General features: G+C 41.2%; 2 protein-coding genes across 12 annotated transcripts in view; both read left to right on the top strand.

Annotated features, from left to right (window-relative positions):
- slc12a6 (solute carrier family 12 member 6) overlaps positions 1–4126 on the top strand; it is a 41028-nt gene extending 36902 nt beyond the window's left edge. For 2 of the 3 annotated variants that reach the window (XM_079579872.1, XM_079579871.1), the window contains exons 23-25: positions 1196–1428; positions 2566–2699; positions 3821–4126. In XM_079579872.1, the coding sequence (XP_079435998.1) occupies positions 1196–1428; positions 2566–2699; positions 3821–3912 (459 nt within the window). In that variant the 3' untranslated portion in view covers positions 3913–4126. Of the gene's footprint in view, positions 1–1195; positions 1429–2565; positions 2700–3820 lie in introns of those variants that run through there. The other variant, XM_079579873.1, reaches the window with a different exon arrangement.
- Positions 4127–7616: 3490 nt separating this feature from the next.
- tox4b (TOX high mobility group box family member 4 b) overlaps positions 7617–20285 on the top strand; it is a 206392-nt gene continuing 193723 nt past the window's right edge. For 2 of the 9 annotated variants that reach the window (XM_079579901.1, XM_079579902.1), the window contains exons 1-7: positions 7621–7723; positions 10310–10408; positions 12322–12414; positions 13604–13654; positions 17422–17709; positions 18747–19004; positions 19083–19409. In XM_079579901.1, coding sequence (XP_079436027.1) covers positions 7718–7723; positions 10310–10408; positions 12322–12414; positions 13604–13654; positions 17422–17709; positions 18747–19004; positions 19083–19409 — 1122 coding nt within the window. In that variant the 5' untranslated portion in view covers positions 7621–7717. Of the gene's footprint in view, positions 7724–10309; positions 10409–12321; positions 12415–13603; positions 13655–17421; positions 17710–18746; positions 19005–19082; positions 19410–20285 lie in introns of all 9 variants that reach the window. The other 7 variants (XM_079579903.1, XM_079579907.1, XM_079579906.1 and 4 more) reach the window with 7 other exon arrangements.

The raw sequence follows: 20285 nt of genomic DNA, 5'->3' as shown, positions 1-20285 counted from the left end.
TACAGCGCCCCCTGCTGTCACAGTTCAATAGTATCATATACAGGAGTACAGACCAGACATTTTTGGCCAAAAATATCAGCAGTGCAGATCGGCATTGGCCTTAGAAAAAAACTATATCGGTCGACCTCTAATGGATATATTTCAGTATTAGTATATTAGTATTAGCATTAGTATTAGTAGTATATTTCTATGATTTAAACGTTTACTTTTATAATTCATATTAATAATCCATAAACTATTTGAGAGATAAAACAATGGTAGCACTTTATTTTACTCTACCCTTGATACATTGTACCTGCCACATTAAGTACAATGTAATGTGCTCTGTAACAATTTTGTAATACCTTGTGCCTATGCAGTACATATACAATGGAATAATGTGTATTAGTATATGTTTTACTTAGCTTTACTTGTTTGACTATACAGAGTTTGAAAATGTTAAAATTAAGTATTTTCCTCCCCCTACATGTTCCAACAATGTCCTAATGTGTAGAATGAGCTCAGACCTGTTCACCACAACTGCCTCTAAAATCTTGCACTGTCACTCACTAAGGTGTTTTGCCGAATTGCCGTCATGCACGAGCTTAATATAGAAGCTGCAGTTACACGTATGACCTGAGATGGCAGTAGTGAGTATAAAATGGCTAACTTGCATCTAGCCCCTTTAATGTGGCAGGCACAATGTATCAAGGGTAGTGTAAAATAAAGTGTTACAAAAAATTACATTAAAATTAAATTACTTAAAATATCAGCCTATATATCGGTTATCGGCAGATATTTTTGTTTTATTTATTTATTTTGTCAGGATTGTTGCCGCGGGCTAATTTGCTGCCGTTGTCCTACAGCTCTCTGATACACATTCTCATTCATCCTGGCCTATTGTACATGTTTTTAGTGATGGGGCAACAGGAGTACCCGGGGAAACCTACGCATACACGGGGAGAACATGTAAACCCCACACAGAAAGGCTCTGTCCAGGAAGGAATCGAACTCGGGACCATCTATATACCGCTGCGGTATCGGACCCCAAAAATCCAGATCTGTCGGGCCCTAATGCACAGTATTTTCAAAAGTTTCAAATGGAATATCTCTGAACTTGACTATGTTTCCCATTCAGTTTCTCGCCTAAAGTCCCATGTTCCAAATGACCCTCGTTTCATTGTAAACGTTTGTCGTCCCGCTTGTGTCTCCACAGGCTCAGCTGGTGAAGGACCGTAACTCGATGCTGCGTTTGACGAGCATCGGTTCGGACGACGACGACGACACGGACGGAAACGAGCGCGACCGGGCGGCGCCAACGGGGGGCAGCACCGAGCACCACCGGCGAGTGCAGATGACCTGGACCAAAGAGAAGGCGTCCCACTACAGAGCCACGCACTCGGGCTGCTCCACTCCAGAGGGCTTCAGGGACATGCTGAGTATCAGGCCGTGAGTTCAGTTCAAAGACACGCCCCCACACCATTATATGCATGTGCTTTAACTTTACTGAAGGGCCTTTGATGAATTTTTTGAGATTCGTCTGTTGTAACTTAACATTTTGATTAGATGTCCTTGCTCAAGAATATTTTACCTTAAAGGGATATTTCAGGATTTTTGACATAGGGCCTCATTTCCTAGTTCCAGTGTTGCTGATTTCTGGAGATACTTTTTTTGTAATTCAAGCAGTTCTTATATTTGAAGAGTTTCGTTGCGCTAGGCTAATGCAAGGCTAGCGCATGTCTATGGTATCAGCTAGCCTGCATTAAAAACAGTCTGACCCGCTCCACAGTGCACCTGAGGCAAATCACTTATAACACCAGACTAACCGTATATATGTCTGTGTCGATAGAGTAATTTTTGGAATATAACTGACCTTGCATCACATAAATGATCGCACTTTGAGGGACTATTTTCTAGCAGATCACTCCGCCACTGCGTAGCTTATACAATGACGATGCTGATGCTGCTTAATTATAAGATATTTTAAATGCAAAATGGTTAAAATTACTCTATCGACACAGACATTTATATGGTTAGTCTGGCGTTATAAGTGATTTGCCTCAGGTGCACAGTGGAGCGGGTCAGACAGTTTTTAATGCAGGCTAGCTGACATCGTAGAAATGTGCTAGCCTTGCATTAGCCTAGCGCAACGAAAATCTTCAAACATAAGAACTGCTTGAATTACAAAAAAAGTATTTCCAGAAATCAGCAACACTCTGGATAACTAGGAAATGAGGCCCTATGTCAAAAATCCTGAAATATTCCTTTAAAGGGGCACTGCAAGTTCGCCATTTTATACTCATTACTGCCACCTCAGGCCATATTTGTAACTGCACCTACTGAACATGTAGGTGGAGAAAAATACATAATTTTAACATTTTTAAACTCCCTATAGTCCCTTTAAAGTGAAATGAATATAAATGTATCTGATGTTGGTCTTTCATTGGTGAATTTTGGATTGTTCAGAATTGTAAGTAGATCATAAGAGATGTTTTTTTATTCACATACCTACTGGGCCGCCAAACTACTTAAGAGGCCATGCTTGCACACCCAGATGAAGGACTTACTCTTACTATTCTCTTCCAGGGACCACTCAAATGTCCGGCGGATGCACACAGCGGTGAAACTCAACGAGGTCATCGTGAATAAATCCCACGATGCTCGGCTCGTGCTGCTGAACATGCCCGGTCCGCCCAGGAACGCAGAGGGAGACGAAAACTGTATCCTTTATTGTTATTTATACTGATTTTCCGGTAATGACGGGCATATAATGACACTGAATGACGACTGTGATCCTTTTTTTCCGTTCTTGTAACGAGCGCTGACTCTCCGGGGCCAGGTTTTGTTTGTGTCTCTGGGATTTATTTTCTAAACTTTTCTGATGAACGGGGATGACAACAGGGTGGTGCTGCACTAGGCCCGTCATGATTACGATATGTACTTATCGTCCAATAAATGACAGAAAAACAAGATTTTTTTTGGCTCAATGATTATCGTCAATACATTTATTTACATTTTTCCTTGATTTTTATCCTATTTTTGTAATACTTGAACAATTTTCCTGAAGTAAATGTGTTTCATCGTGTGTTAATGATATGTCAATACTTACTTATAAACAAGGTATACTAAAAAAAAAAAAAAAAAGTACGGTTTTGCATCAAGTGGTCCTCAATAATTATTGTTTATCCCGATATTTTCCTGCTTCAATATATCAAACTTCAAATTCTGTTATCATGACCGGCCTATGCAACGCTTCCAAAACAGTATTTGCTTTACAGAGTTCATTTTCTCCAGTTCAGCTTTACCCAAATCGTAAAGCTTCTGGACGAGAGTCTTTAGGCTAGTGCAGACATGTCAATCTGGCCCCTGACTTCCTGAGCATGTGTGAAATAACCAGTTTGCTCATTCCAGCCACTAGGGGGCAACTTTAAAAAAAAAGAGAAAGAATTCCACATCTGTCCAGCAGAGGGCACTGACATAATAAGAGATCAGGAAATTAACAACACATTATAGGCATGTGGTAAATGGTCAGTCAGTCGTTGGTCTTTTTCATTTTTTTGTCACTTCCTTTGTTGCTCTTTGTAGCCGTTTGTTGCGTTTTTATCTTTGGATTTGTCTCATTTTATGATTTTTTTTTAAATTTGGGTAATACCAAACTGGAGAAAATGTGGGGGTTAAGAGGTTAAATATATTTAGAATCGATGTTGCCTTCATTATATTTAATTACACGATAATCCTGTATGAGTAAGGATACAGTCTAGCCATGTGTTATGTTATTACTGCACAACAATGTCGTGTAATCTAGAATAAGAGATTAAACTTCCCTTAACTTTTAACCCAGACATGGAGTTCCTGGAGGTGCTGACGGAGGGTCTGGAGCGAGTGCTGTTGGTCCGAGGCGGAGGCAGCGAAGTCATCACTATTTACTCCTGAACGAACCGCTGAAATGAAGAGTTTGGTTTGTGCCAGTCGCCCGTGAAGCCGCGAGCCGGGGGTGTGGACCTAAAGACGGCTCGTGATTGGCCGAAGCCGGTCAGGCCTCAAAATGTTGTCTCTCTGTTCTTGTTTCCAGAGTTAAGGCAGTCGTGCAGCCCGTTTTCACGTCCTTTTCAGGGATATTTTTACCATTCAGTTGCCACACGTGTTTTCCATGTCTATTCTAGGTATGAAAGGACCAGTATGTGCAAAAAAATGTGTAAAAAAAAAATGTGTGACTGGAATGTCATAAAACTAAACATGATTTTTGCAAGTTAAATGTGCAAAAATATCCCAATAAGGACCACGAAACGGGCTGCGATTGTCACCGTTTCATTCTCATTCAGCGACTGTCGAGAAAGTTCATTGTACGTTTGAGTGTGTGAGAGTTATCCACATGAAGGACCTTGGTGTTGGAGAAAGGACCCGACTGTTTTTTTTGGGACAGTGGACCTTTTGAGTGAAACAGGCCCAGTCCAGACTCAGGGTTTGTATAGAATGTATTTATCACAAAGACTCACTCAAACTGGGGGGAAATGGAAGGATGTCATTTTTAAAGAGCTTTTTATGTTGAGTTCAAGATGTAGGTCTGACTTTTAATTTGATATTTGGATTTTTAAGGGCACCATAGAAGGAAATGGACCTTAGTACACTACAAAACACTTATCTCCTTTTTATGATTATTGCACAAATGGGTAGCACTTTACTTTACAACACAGTAAAAAAAAACATGGAAATAGGATGGAAGTTGCATGGTGACTAGGGAGAACAGGCACAAATTACAAATCTCCAGATCATGTTTGACTTTTGTTTTGGCGGCCATTTTCAATTCCGAAGTAGAATTTTGCAGTACTACAACAAGAAACAATGTCTCTACTACTACTAGGATGAAAATGAAAGACAATTGATTGACAGTGACATTTTTTTTTACTCGTAATCATTGCTCAAGAAGATGAGTTAAAACACAGGCAGTGAGTCAAGCTGCTCAAGACCGTTAGCATGCTACCGGTTAGCATTTAGCTTCAACACGATAAGCCTCTCCAAGAGAAAGCCCTGAACCACACTCCAAACCTTGGCTACAACATGTGACAGAGGTCAGAGCCTCAGTGTTTAGAGATGTGAGCCACACATGTGTTTGTTGTGTTGAAGTCATTGACAGTTGCTAACCGGTAGCATGCTAACGTCTTGAGCAGCTTGACTCACTGGTTTCTTCACATAAACATGCGTCTCTGGGGCCATGTTTTAACTGTTATCTTCTTGAGCAATGATTACGAGTACATAAAAATGCCACTCAGTTGTCTTTTCATTTTCATCCTGAGTAGAGATATTGTTACATGTAATGCTACTTCAGTATTCAAAATGTCGGCCGGAACTATGCGTGATGTCATTGGAAACGCATGTATATAGAGAGTTGTCATTTGATTGTTTTAACTCTCGGTCTGGGACATTGTGAGTTAAAATGATCATGGCGTAAGTGCATACACATACATACATAGTCTTCACCTAAAATGCTGAAGAGATTAAATTAAAATCTCAATTTGGCAAAGATAGATTACTTTTGGCAATTATGGTCTGAAGTGTGTACTTGTTTCCATGCAGTTACCACAATTACCGCATTATTACACATGCTATAAAAAGTGCTACCCACATATGTTTAATTTTTAAAAAGCACATTATTCGCAATTATATTTTCCAAACAATCATTGCACTACATATTTATTGACTTGCATAATATGGATGAAAAGTTGCTCAAGCATGATGCACTTTCTTCTAAACAATGTAGTAACATCCTTAAATTTGTTATTATCGATCAATAATTATCATGAGTGCATTTAGATTAGCTTTTAATCCCAAATTTTATACATGTGTTATCTATTATTTAAATTAAACCTTCACAGTGTATTTGAATGTTTAAGTTTTTTTTTTTTTTTAAAGGAAACTAGACATTTTTTATGTTGAACTTTCTACCATCTGACTACCGGTATTTTTATTTTATTTTTTTAAACCCAGACATTCAACGCATCATTTATTAGATCATTCGTCTTTGATACTTGCACGTTAATTACAAAAACTAAGCAGATTAACACGAGCTACACAGCAAAAAAAACATCTTTGAAAGGAGGAAGACGGCAGAGGTTTTCTGCGTTTTGTGCCATAAACTGGGCCCTAAAGGACTGCATGTGGATATAGGAGGAATGACACTGTATTGTTTTTGTAAGTTGGGCCGTCAGTAGAGAAAGACCAGACCATTGCTGCATGCCCGAACTGCTACAGAAATGTGTGTGCGGATGCGGATGTATGTGCCATGTTTCAGTGTTTTCCCGATTCAGTATTAGTGGGGCAGATCAAGCCAGATTATTCCCTTTATGATATACAAGCACTATATTTGGCTTGAATTCTTCCTTAAGAGAATTGAAAGCATTCCATCCAAATATGACCCTTGTACCTCACAAAGCAAAGGATTTTATTTTGCTTTATCTGCCCCGCTATACAACATGGCGTCCTCATCCTTTTTGTGTGCTAATAGTGGCTGCGTGCAAGCTTCTATTCAATTTGTCCTATTTTACGCGAGAGAGTCCGCTCTTTGTCCACGCTTACAAGCTAAAAGTCGCTAAAGTAAAGAGCTTTTTCAATGTATTTTCACTTTAAACGCTTTCAATGTTGTCGTTTCCTTTTTTCTACCACAGTGTTATGCCCCGTGCAGGGAGACGCGCATTATATTTGTCTTGCTTGTACATAGAGCTTGGAACAATCCCAAGTTGTATCTTTTTTTAATTGCGTTATTATAAAAAAGGATCACAAAAACTTGCTTGAAAAAATGTGGGAGAAATAAAGCGGTTTTGAAAGACTTTGGTTTTGGTTTTCATTCCATCATGATGCCTTGCCTTGCCTAAATGGTGAAAACACATGTGAAAAGTGGTTCGTGCTGATCATTCTACCTTTGTGTCATTTGGCAAGACCCTTTATCCACCACCTCATCGACACGTGTCTTTTCATTCTGCTCTAGGGCTGGTTTGGGTCTTTGGCTAGAAATACTTAACATCACCAGTAGGGCTATGTTGAACGATACCAGTATGGTGTTTAGGTTCTACACCGGTATCTGAAAAAAAGGAAAGTATTGGAAGTGGGAACCAAAAGTTGTGATGGTGTTGGTCCAGTGACAGCTCTAAAGGAAGTGACTTGGTTGTTTCAGCTTTCTATTCACGCATTTTTCCCCCAATATATGTTTTTCCCCCAATTTCCCAAAAAAAAATTGCCCAATGTTTGCCCTATTTCTCCCAGTTTTGTCCCCACTTTTTCTTGTTTCCCCAATTTTTCCCCATCATTTTTATTACTAATATTTTCTTTATTTACCCCCCCCATTTTTATCCCCATTTCTCCCGTTATTTTTTACACCATTATCTACAAATATTTTTGTTTAGGTATCGGGAAAAATTTAACGGTTAATATGTCTATGAACGGTACCCAGCCCTAACCACCAGTAAAATCTAATTAAAACACAAACAAATTTTCTAAAGCTACATAATCATTCGAAGGTTTTGACTATTAGTATTATTTATTAATTTATCCCTTTAATTAATTAATTTTATTTTTGTTTGTTCTCGTAATTTTCTCTGATCCGCTGACGCCGCTCTTACGTCATGTCGTCACTTCCGCTTGTCCGTACAGGAAGTCGGTGCCATGTTGTGATGTTTTCTTGGATGAAGTTCAGTTCAAAAAAAGTGGAATAAAAACACAAATTTAATCACTTTTGGCGGTGAACATGGAGGTAAGAGTAGTTAGCAACACCCCCGGCACAAAGTAAAACAATCACAATAGTCGTTACGTGATTTGAACACGAGCTCTTAGCTGTCACTCTCAACAATAATGGCCTGTTCCGAGCGGATTAATGGCCTGACCTATTTTCTATTTCACTTTTCTCTTTGACACTACTTTATTGTTAAATGATGGCTCAAATATGATTTATTATTTCGTGGTACTAATCCGTTTTCATTGAAACATTACTTAAACATTACTTTTTCGAAGCTGAATTATGAGTAGTATCTTCATGGGCTAGGAAACTGGTTTGTAACGCTACCGTATTTGCCCTGGGTGTTGGGGTTAGTGTTAACCGTAACCGGGAGCACGTTGTAATAAATCAACTTGATTTTTACCCTTTTTTTTCTTTTTGTGGGGATTGAATGACAGGAAGAGGTACAGGCAGCTGTTTTCAAAGTAAAAGCGGGGCTGTCATTCAAAGAAAGTTTGCAGGATGCGCTTTCTCAAAGGGCTCGTGTTATGAATGATTTACAAAAAAGGCTTAAATCTCCTACCTTCAACAGTAATTCAACAAGAGCAATAAAGATCTGTCTATCTGCAAGCTTCAAATAGCGCTAGAACGAGATTGACTCTTGATTATGTAGTAGGCTATGTGCCGAATATTGTTGAAAATTTGGCAGAAACATTCAAATATTTGCATTAATTGACTTTTACCAGATGTAATCATTAGATATAGTGTGTTGTTGACGTTGTACATGCTTTTGTCCTTTTGTTTTGAAAATTGTCTAGATTTTTTTCATGTCACATTTTAAAGGCCCTGTACCTGAGATATAGCAATGAAAGTATAAACTGTCAACTGCGGTCCCAAACCATTACTTACGTTCATAACTTTTATTTTGCATTTCTAACGCCCAAATTCTTCACAGGGATGAGTTTGTAAGAATATTTCACAACTTTCTAAACTTTTAAATCTAGGGAGCCGCCAGGGGACATGGATGAGATTTTTTTTTCAAAGGGGAGAGATATAAACTTGGGCCCGAGTTAATAAGTTGGGGCTGAATGAAGTCGGGTGATGTGGTCCAGCTCAAGCAGCATCCACGACAACAACATGACGACTAATGAGCAAATTAAGCTCTATTTCAACCCAGGACTCCGATACAAGGACTTCAAGTGTTTGTCTTGCTGGGTCTTTTTTCAGTCAATTTAGGACACTGAGATGTTTCTTTGAATTTGCAGAAACAATAAAAATCCTCTTCACCTGAAGTATCAATAGGCTCTTTGCAGGTGGATTGCTGTGCAGTGCGCAGGTGTTCAGCCACCGAGGCTACTATTTCGTTCCCTCAAGTGAATTATCTCGGGCCGTGAGCTAATTATCTCGAACGAGTTACTATCTCGTGTCCCCAACTTAGTAAGTCGAGATCCCGACATAATTTCCCCCTTTTAAGAAAAATCTCATCCATGTGTCCCCTGGCAGGCTCCATATAAATCAGAGATTTACTGTCACGTGTAAATCTGCTTGTTTACAATCCATCCATCCACTTCTTCCGCTTCCCCGGGGCGGGGGCGCAGAGGCAGCCGTCTCAGCAGAGATGCCCAGACTTCCCGATCCACGCACACCTCCTCCAGCTGTTCTGGGGGGACCCAAAGGTGACACCAGGCCAGCTCTGAGACATAGTCCCACCAGCGTGTCCTGGGGCATGAGGCCTTGTCCCAATAGGACATGCCTGGAACACCTCCTGAGGGAGGCGTTGTTGCTTGTTCACAAGTGATCAAATATACTTATTATACTTATATACTATAAATAGATGCACAAATGTCCACTTTTACTACTGGAAGACAAAATAAATGTCTTCCCATTACAAGAAAAGACAATCAGGTACAAGGCCTTTAATGTATTAACCTTGGTGTTATCTGTTCTAGTCCGCAATGATTCAATCACTGAATCCAATGCTCATCGACCAAGTGAAACTTTTATTTTGAAGGCGCGCTTGTCTCTTTTCATGTTGTTTTGACGCAAGCTTTACGCACGGCAGTTTATCCGTGTCTCCGGGCTCCACTGAGCGGCCTGACCCGACCCAACACGAGCCAGAACTGGGATTTACAACGCTCATTTCTCCCTTTAGACACCCCGCAGGAAACTCGTCTTAAATCACCGTATTTCTGCACGTTTCTACATGTCTTCGTGTCATCATTGGTCTGGTCGGATGACGCCGTTTAGCTGCGACAGACAGACTGGCTCGGGGGCTGCAGCCTTGCGTCAAAGCCGTAACGAGTAGTGAGGCGATACTAGGTCGCGCTCGGGACCATCACGCCGTGTACTATTGCGTGTGTCAACAAAACATATTAGCATGCGAGATGACATCCACGCGGGCCGTGTAGTGTGCGCCCTGACACCCCGATAGCGCAGATCCATGGCTATTTTTGGAGCGGTCGCTTGCCTACACATGCAGCTCTAGTCGTGCCAGGAAGACAACATCTGCTTTTTTACCTGCCAAATCTCCTCCGTCAAGACTATACCAAGCGATCTTGTTTTTTCTAAGCCTCACACGCCAATCGTTTCTATATTTTTGTGACATTTTATGAATCGGAACAAAAGATGGATTTGAATTTTTACTCTGACCTCACGGACGGAACTCAAAACGATGCCGAGTTTTTGGACCCACAGACCTTTAATGGATTTGACACGGACAACAAGGTGACTTTTCATTGCTCTGTGCGCGTGTGCGTGAATGAATGGGGGGCAAATGGTCTTGAGTTGTTGCCTCGCGCTGCATGTGCCCCGTCCGTCCATGTGATTGAAATGAAACGCACCGTCGCCTGTGGGCTGCTCTGTCAACTCGAGAGATATTTCGAGGGCTGACGTCTGTCTGTCTCTGTCTGTCTGTCTTGGCACGTATATGGTTTTTGTAGAAAAGCCAAGTTACTAGCAGGTTGTGTGCATGTCAAAGGGACGTTCATTCATTCATTGCAAGGTCTAATATTGCGATGCTTGAAGTTGGCATTGTTCAATATTGTGCAGTATCAACCCTTTTGAAGTGGGATGTGCCACGTGCGTGTGATACTTAGCCAAATATTGAAATTAGCTTTGGTGGACTCACAAGATTGCCAAATGTGTTACATGATGTTATCTTTCGTATAAAATGGTGAACACTACTCAGTTTTGGAACTACCTTTTGACGTAATCTGTTACACATTTGGACAAAAGCATTTCCATTTCCTCAATGGTCATTATTATGAGCATGTCAATATTTCATTTGTTCTATACAAAGCATCTTACATTATATGGCTACATCGTGTGCTCCTAAGTGTTTCTGAATATGCTTCTATATGACATGTCGAGTAGGGCTGGGCGATATTGACAATAATTCATATTTTTGGTGACTTTTTCGATAACGATGAAGCGATATTTTTGCTGACACCATCAGATATGTGCAAAAATGTTCTGCATCTTAATCTACATTGCTTTGTCAGTAAAAAAAAAAAGATTGTCCTCAACATACTACAAAAAGGCAGAAACACATTTTTTCTCAATTTCTCCCTCAATTTTTCCCCCCAATTTCGGCCCTACTATTTTTTCCCTTCTCTTTCACGTTTTTTCCCCCAAATTCTTCCCATGTTTTCCCTATTTTATTTTTCCATCCATCCATTTCCTTCTGCTTTTTCCGGGGCCGGGTCGGGGAGGAGCAGAGATGCCCAGACTTCCCGTTCCACACACACCTCCTCCAGCTGTTCTGGGGGGACCCCGAGGCGACACCAGGCCAGCTCGGAGACATAGTCCCTCCTGCAAGTCCTGGACCTTCCACGAGGCCTTGTCCCACTAGGACATGCCTGGAAAACCTCCAGAGAGAGGCGACCAGGAGGCATCCAGAACAGATGCCCGAGCCACCTCAGCTGCTCCTTTCGACGTGAAGGAGAAGCGACTCTACTCCGAGCTCCTCACCTGATCTCGAAGGGTGCGCCCAGCCACCCTGCGAAGGAAGCTCATTTCGACAGCTTGTATCCGCGATCTTGTCCTTTCGGTCATGACCCAAATCTCATGACCATAGGTGAGGGTGGGAACGTAGATCGATCGGTAAATCGAGAGCTTTGCCCCGACTCAGCTCCCTCTTCACCACGACAGACCGATACAGCGACCGCATCACTGCTGACGCCGCACCGATCCGTCTGTCGATCTCACGCTCCATCCGTCCCTCACTCGTGAACAAGATCCCGAGATACTTGAACTCCTCCGCTTGAGGCTCCCCACCGACCTGAAGAGGGGAAGCCACCTTTTTCCGGTGGAGAACCATGGCCATATTTTATTTTTTTTGTTCCATTTTTTTGTTTCTCCCATTTTCTTTTATTGTCCTCAATTTATTCCTAATTTCCAACATTTCTTTACATTGGAAGTAAACTAAATAAATGTGCATATCTTCCAAACAGCAATTTCGATACCATCATGCAGACGATATATTGCCCACCTCTAATGCCAGGTGTACTTTTTTGACTAACCTGAATGCTACACATCAGCGTCACTCTGATTGGCCACAAAGCCGACTGATGTGATAAAATAACGCGCTGTAAATTGTGCTGCTGCTAATCTCACGTTTGTTTTGTTTATTTTTCCAGTTTCCCGGAGGCAGTGACAACTACTTGTCCATTTCCGGGTCGGGACACCACTTCCTGTCCTCCTCAGAGGTACATCCACATAGCTACATACAAGTAAATGCAACACTGCAAACACCTCACTGACAATTATCTGTTTTCAGTATTGTATAGTATGACAATGCCCCTTTCTCAGATAGGAGTAGGACCCAGTATTCCTTTATCTATTATTGTTGAACTTGACCATTAATAATACCCACAGGCAGTGAGTAGATCCATTTCCCTGCCATCTTTCATTTAAGTCCTTCAGAAAATCTACATATTGATAATACCCATATACCTGCCCCCTGTATATTATATTGGGGGCACCTATATATTAACTTCTTAACCCGCGCCCTAAACCGAGTGCATTTTCTCCAGTTCAGCTTTACCCAAATCTAAAAGGTTACAGCCTGTAGGCCAGTGTAGCACCTCATTTGAAAGCTTAGACCTACAAAATCGAAACAGATCTTTTTCCTTGCATTGTTGCCACATTTTTGTTGTTCTTTTGTGGCTTTTTTGTTTGGACAACTTTTTCATCGAAGATTTGCCTCTTTTTTGTAGCTTTTTTGTTCCTGTTTTTGCCACTTTTTTCCGTTGCTTTTTTGTTGCTCTTTTGTGGTGTTTTTGTCACATTTGACACTTTTTTTTCCAATTTTTGTATCGCTCTTGTCCCTTTTTTGATATTTTTTTGTCGTGTTTTTTATCCACATTTTAGTCTTGTTTTGATGCTATTTTGACGCTTTTTTTAAGAAACCTTTTGGATGATGAAAACCTGGGGGGAAAGTGCTCGGTTCAGGTGAGGGTTAGCAGGTTAAATCCCTCCAATATTTTGCATCAAAACTTTTTAACTTCAGATTATAATAAATTTATCCCAAAGTGTTTCCATAATATGCAGTGTGTTATAAAGATATAGTTGTGGATTTCCCTTTAGTCCTCTTTCCCTGTGTTCTTCTGCTATGTAGTCAGAGCTGTTGCTGTTTTTATTTTTTACTCTTGCTGCTTGTAGTTGCATTTATTAGACTAGGCGAAGGATACCCCAGCTTTAATATCAGGGGCATGCACTTGTTTTTGGTGTTTGTATGTTGTTACTTTTCAATTTACACGACCACACTTAAAACTTTGATGGATAATAAGCTCCTTTTACACAACCGAGCCCGAGTGCTAGTTCCATCAGCCGCTGCCCCAGACATTAAAGCTGTTTCTAATCAGACTTTTTTTTTTTTCACTTTTGCTTGTACTGACTTTACTCACATCTCGGTTTTAGTGCGCCACTAAAACCATTGACCTCTTCAGCCTCGCGGGACCCTCTGGTGGAGTATGAACCATTTCTACATCTTTTTAGAGCTGCAACTCACTGCAAATCACTAATTCGACTAATGATGATGCTTCCAGAGCCGAGTAGCAACTACCGACGGATATAGAGTTCGGGAATGTAATGTCATATCGCTAAGCATTATGGGATTAGCAGCAATTGAAAACTAATGGAGATTTTAAAAGTTAAAATACTGGATTTATTGTTCACATTAAAACACTTGGACACCACAGTGAGTTAGATGTATTTAGCAGTAACTCAGCAGCTAACGGAGGCTTTTTTCTCCACGTTTTATACTGTAGCTAAGGTTAGTCAATGGAAATGTATACTAACAGCTGCAAAGATGGCGGATCTCCATGGTAACTGGAATTCCCGAACTCTATAGTTCTGCCGATATTTTGGATACAATTTTGATAATTTTAAGCCATGCATTATGACAATTTACGTATCAGAATGTAGGGATGCACCGATACGATACTGGTATCCGATATCGGAGTCGATACTACGATATCGGGTAATGGCTACAAATATCAGATATTGAACCGAAACCAGTTTTGGCTCTCATCGCCTTAAAAACATAACTTTTACCACCTAAATCTTAGTGAATATGGGCATGCTGCATGTCATTGGAAAGCTAAGAACCAGGAGAATCCAATCGCTGAGTCAGTTTCGATCTCCGCGAACACATTTTTGATCGCTGCGCAAAATGCCGCGGTTAGCATCAGTGTGCTAAAGCTAGCGTTAGCACTAATCAAGGCTGGGACAGAAACTAACATGGAAATACATAAAGTGGCCTAATAAAATAAAATAAACCACCGCTGAAGCCAAGTGTTTGTGTTTTAGCTTAAGAAATAACTGATTTAACATATTTGTAATGATCAGATCATTTCATGTGAGTTGTTTAGAGTTTGAGAAATTCCACAGTTACCATGGAGATCCGCCATCTTTGCAGCTGTTAGCATACATTTCCATAGACTAACATTAGCTAAAAACAGTATAAAAAGTGGAGAAAAAAGCAGTGGAACAAGTCCGTTAGATGTATTTAGCAGCAGTAACTCAGCAGCTAGTGTTTTAATGTGAACAATAACTCCAGTATTTTAAATGTTTAAATCTCCTTTACAATTGCTGCTAATCCCATAATGCTTAGCGATATGACGTCACATTCCCGAACTCTATTAATGTAAACTAAAGCCTGTTATTTACTCAAGGATATTTGGTTAGAAAAATCCAGTGAGTTAAATGTTTGAGTGTATTCGATATAATTGATAATTGATCCGGAATATCATGACAATAAAATCTGACTTTATTGATCTTAAAATGGAAAAAAGTGTTAATAAATGTTTCACTCAGAGAAAGACACTAAGAAAATCTCTTAGTATCAGTAAATATCGGGTATCGGCAGATGTTCATAACCCGGTATCGGTATCAAAAAAGCTGGATCGGTGCATCCCTATCAGAAAGGAATAAGGAAAACAATGTTAGTATCAATGGGTTCATGTTCTACAGTTAAATAATGTCATAATCTCACATGTAAGGCATCATTTATCACAGATTAGGTCCTTTATAATCTCATGCTTGTAGAGTTCAAAATGTAGTAAAATTTCCACTTCTTTGTGTTACTAAAACCACATTTTGTAATACTTTTCTGATGTTGCAATAACTTATTATATAATGCGATCAATTGTGCGGTAACACTTTATGACTGTTCACTATCAAAGCCTAAATAGTAATTCATTTTATTTCATGGCATTTGATACTAAATACTTAATAATTTCATCCACGAAGCTTCCCTCATCATTTGTAACTTATTTCTAAGCTGCTAAATTGTGATTGTCTATGTTTAGAGGCTTATTAATGTTAGCAAATATTCGTAAACTGTGTAAATGGATGAATGAAGTATCTAACAAAGCATTACTAACCGCTTGATCGTGTCCGGCATAAAATGAGTTGAGAGTTTATTACAAAATGCGATTTTATTACACAATGAAGTATTACATTTTGAACAGTTATTACATAATGTGGTGTTATTACAAAATATGGCTTAACTTGCTCGAACGACCGTCCTTTCAACCAGCCAACATCAAGCTTTTTGTCAACTGTTTTGGACGCTATTATTAGAAAATCGGTGGATCTTCATTTGTAAGTGCTGACGGGAAAAGGCATTGAACTTTGTACTAGTTTTTGTTTCATGTGGATTGGCCCGGGCATGATTAATATATCAGCCATTAATCCAAACCTAAACATCTGCATTTTGATCAATAGTTGCCAGCGTAGAATAGCCATAGATATTTGATGATCTTAAAGGCAGAGGGGTTTATCCTCTGTCTGCAGTTGTTCACTAAAGAATGGGTTCGACTGTGGGAACGTGTTGTAGCAGTTGTGCTGTTAATTGCTTTCGGATGTGACTTGACAAACCAGAATTTCTAACGTGTCAGGTCTATAGTTAAAAATCTATACTACGAACCTGCAGAACCGTGTTAAATATTTCTATACTGTATGTTTTCTTAATGCTCCTCATATTCCTCACACGATGAAGTTGTAATGTTCACGGACAGACAATTTGTGGGAAAAACACTTTCATTATGACAAATGTCTTCCGTTTACACTACCCTGAAGGAGGACAAAACCCAAAAAATCAGGTTTAGTCCCAGCAATAGTTAATAATGTAACATTCTTGGAGCGCTGCAGTAACGCTTTCTTGGAAGTCTAAAAGGTTAACGCTGGTCTTGCACTGTTTGAACCACAGTTTACTCAAGACAAACAAAACTGTGGGCGTTTGTTTTGTCAGAAAGAACTGACTGGAAAATATGAGCGGATGTGTCGGTTTGTTTTAGCCTCTGGATCCTAGTTCAGGCAAAAATGTTAGTTTTTTTAGAGGCCGGCCAATATATCGGGCCGATATTTGGAAATTTTGCAGCGTCCTAAGGTGTAGAATGAGCCCAGACCTGTTCACCACAACTGCCTCTAAAATCCTGCACTGTCACTCAAAGTTGTTACTTAAAATATAGAAGCTGCAGTTACACGTATGACCTGAGGTGGCAGTAGTGAGTATAAAATGGCCAGCTTGCGTCTAGCCCCTTTAAAATGCAGCGGTTAGCAACAGTATGCTAATGCTAACGGTAACTAATCAAGACTGGGACAGAAACTATGATTTAATCACCTAAAGCAGGCAGTCCAAAGTACGGCCCGGGGTCCAAACGCGGCCCTTAGACCAATCTTTGGTGGCCCTCGCAGGCTTCTTGGCACTCATCACCAGAGATGGTCATTTTTACTGCAATCTTAATAATTCCACACAACTAAAACCTCAAAAAGTAGCATTTATTGTGAGACAGAGCTAGCAGTATGGCTCCAAGCCTAAATAAAGGTGTAGGGCACGGTTTAAACCTCTTAAATACACCAAGATGAATGTTTGAATGCATTGATCTGTGGCCCTCCATATCTCTACATGTCTATATGGGGTTCTCTGTGAAAAAAGTTTAAAGTAATGAAATAAAATAAAACTAACCATGGCTGAAGCGGCCAAGTATTTGTTTTTGCATAACTATGGACCAGATATTTTGAAAAATCGGTGCATTCGCCAATAAAAATCCCCAAGAAACAGCCTTAGAAAAACCCATAACGGTCGACCTGTTGTTGTTGATTCCATATTGTACTTTTTCTGGAGTTGTCAAGCGTCTAAAAACTGTTATGGGGCTATGATTACACCATGGTTACTGTTACTGTAATGTGAACTCTGTGTTTTGTTTAATCTTCACTCCTGTCCTCCCCAGACCTTCCACACTCCCAGTCTGGGCGATGAGGAGTTCGAGATCCCTCCCATCTCGCTGGACCCCGACACCCCTCTGTCCGTGTCCGATGTGGTGTCTCATTTCGGGGAGCTGGCCGACCCGGGAGCCTCCGGCAGCGTGGTCGTCCCGGAGAACTCCGTGGTGGAGGGGGACGACCCGTCATTCGCCTCGACCTTCGTGAACTCCTCGGGGCAGGGCCTGGAGCACCTCAGTCTGGGCGTCATGAACCAGTCGGCGGGGAGCTCGCTGTTGGGGGCCACGCTCGGGATGGTGAGTGTTTGATATTGTGTGGACTCGAAATACTTTTTTTGTGGCTTTTTCGTCACTGTTTGTTGCGTTTTCGTCATGTGTTTGTCATTTCCTTAAGTCAGCTAGAATTGTTTTTATCAAAAATGTGAAATGTGATTCTTCTGGAATTTGACAAATGGAAATTATTTTTTAAATTCTAATTGACCTAAGAAAAATAAAGGTTGATAGTGGCTTCATGTCTGACAGTGAGAAAAAATGCAAATGTGTCTTTTTTGGAGTGTAAACATATGGTTCTCACTGTATATGTATCAAAAGCAGGGACATAATTTTTTAATATATTTTTAGAGACCAGGTTTTGATGCTGTTTGTCCAGGAACAGCATTAAATAATCCCTCCATACTTGGTGGTGGTAAGCTTCTATTGTAGCAACAGCTACCCTGGGGTAGACTGACGGAAGCGAGGCAACCAGTCGGTGCCACCACCAACTTCCTGATGTTACCAAACGATCTCCCATCCGAGTACCGACCAAGCCCTACCCTGCTTAGCTCCCGAGATCTGACGGGATCGGGCAGAGCAAAGGCGGTATTACTTGGTTGTTTAGCCTCAAATAAATGATGCAAACCTGGTTCTGGATGACAAGTATCGCAAACTAAGTGTCGTTAAAGGTGCAATATGGAACTTTTTATGCTATAAAGAAACATTTGTGTGTAGTAGACCTTTTTGTGACCCAATGGTTGTATGAAATTTCAGCATGGCGCGTTTGCTTTCCATCACAGTGGTCTCTACAACGCTACAGGATCAATTGTTTTGTTGGTTTTCTGGTGTGAGGGTCCATCAGCCATGACAACCTACCAGAAACTCTAAAAACAATTGATCTGGAGCATCTTAGAGGCCACTGTGAAGGAAAGTAAAGGCGCCCTGCTGACCGCTGTGTCACTAAAAGGTCAAATGTATGCACTAAGTTACCAGTGTAAAAGAAACAGCCTCTACATGTTTACAGTTGTAGTGGAGGTGATTGGGAACTTTGGTCGCCTAATGGTTCTTCCCTGTGTTCCCAGGATCTCGGTCACCCCATGGGCTCTCAGTTCAGCAGCTCGTCTCCGGTCACCATCGACGTCCCTCTCGGCGACATGAGCCAAGGGCTGCTGGGCTCCAGTCAGCTGACCACCATCGACCAATCGGAGCTGAGCACTCACCTGGGTCTCGGCTTGGGGGGCGGACCCATACTGCAGAGGCCTCAGACGCCCGAAAACCCCCTGTCCGCCACCGCCTCCCCCACCAGCTCCCTCCAGGACGACGACATGGACGACTTCAGGGTGAGGATTGAAATAAAGATGGCGGCATGTACATTTTGTCCGTCTTAGTAGTAACCGACTCCCTCTCTTGCCTTTCAGTCCGTCTTAGTGGAGTCTCCGGTCTCTCTCGCCGTCTCCCCGGGGGTCATCTCTCTGGACCCCTCTCTGTCCGATGCCCACGTGTCTGCCCACGCCGCGACCGTCTCCCCCGGCCCGGGACGGAAAGCGGGAAACGGACCCCGTAAAAACGTCAACAAAAAAGCCCCAAAAGACCCCAACAAGCCCAAGAAACCGGTCTCGGCCTACGCTCTTTTCTTCAAAGACACACAGGCCGCCATCAAAGGACAGAACCCCAACGCCACGTTTGGGGAGGTGTCCAAAATCGTGGCGTCTATGTGGGACAGTCTGGGAGAGGAGCAGAAACAGGTGAGGGGTTGAAGAAAGGTGGACATCAATGATTGTACTTTTTTACCGTACTTTCTGTACTTATTGTTTTCTTAAACAGGTTTTTAAAAGTCACAGTTTTGCATAACAGTGTGGAGGAGCCTGGCCCTGCAAATCCACTTGGGTTAAGTTGCGCCAGTGCTTGGCTTAGAAAGTACTTGTTGGATCTCCCCTTTTTCTCATGATGCATTAAAGGGATATTTCAGGCTTTTTAATACAGTGCCTCATTTCCTAGTTATCCAGAGTGTTGTTGATTTCTGGGGATATATATATATTTTTTTTTTATTCATGGAGTCCTTGTATTTGAGGAGTTTAGTGGTGCTAGGCTAGTGCTAGGCTAGTGCATGTCTATGGCAACTAGTAGCCTGCATTAAAAACCTCTTTAAAATCATGGGGTCGTCCTTTCAAACGCAGCCATATCTGATTTGTAGAAGCTCCTCTGTGAATTCCACGTGTCGTAATGCTGACCGCAGGTAAACAAACTACTGTAGATCCGGTAACCGAGCAGATCCGCTGCGTAGCTACAACCAGGAAGCTGATGCTGCTCAAATACAAGTTCTTTTAATTGCAAAATGGTCATATTAAAAAAATTATTCAGTCAACACAGACATTTATATGGGTAGTCTGGTGTTATAAGTGATTTGCCTCAGGTGCACTGTGCTTGGGTCAGACTGTTTTTTAATTCAGGCTACTAGTTACCATAGACATGCACTAGCCTAGCACCACAACACTCTTCAAGTATAAGGACTGCATGAATCATAATTTTCAAGTTCTGACAGGACAAACTAGAAATTTTATTTCCCCCATACCCACCGCCACCCCAGCTCCGCAGAAAACCTTGGTCTGTAGGAAGAAAAA

The sequence above is a fragment of the Gobius niger genome (genome assembly GCF_951799975.1).
Source record: "Gobius niger genome assembly, chromosome: 21".
NCBI classification, from domain to species: Eukaryota; Metazoa; Chordata; class Actinopteri; order Gobiiformes; family Gobiidae; genus Gobius; species Gobius niger.
This window is presented reverse-complemented; position numbering and strand designations above follow the sequence as displayed.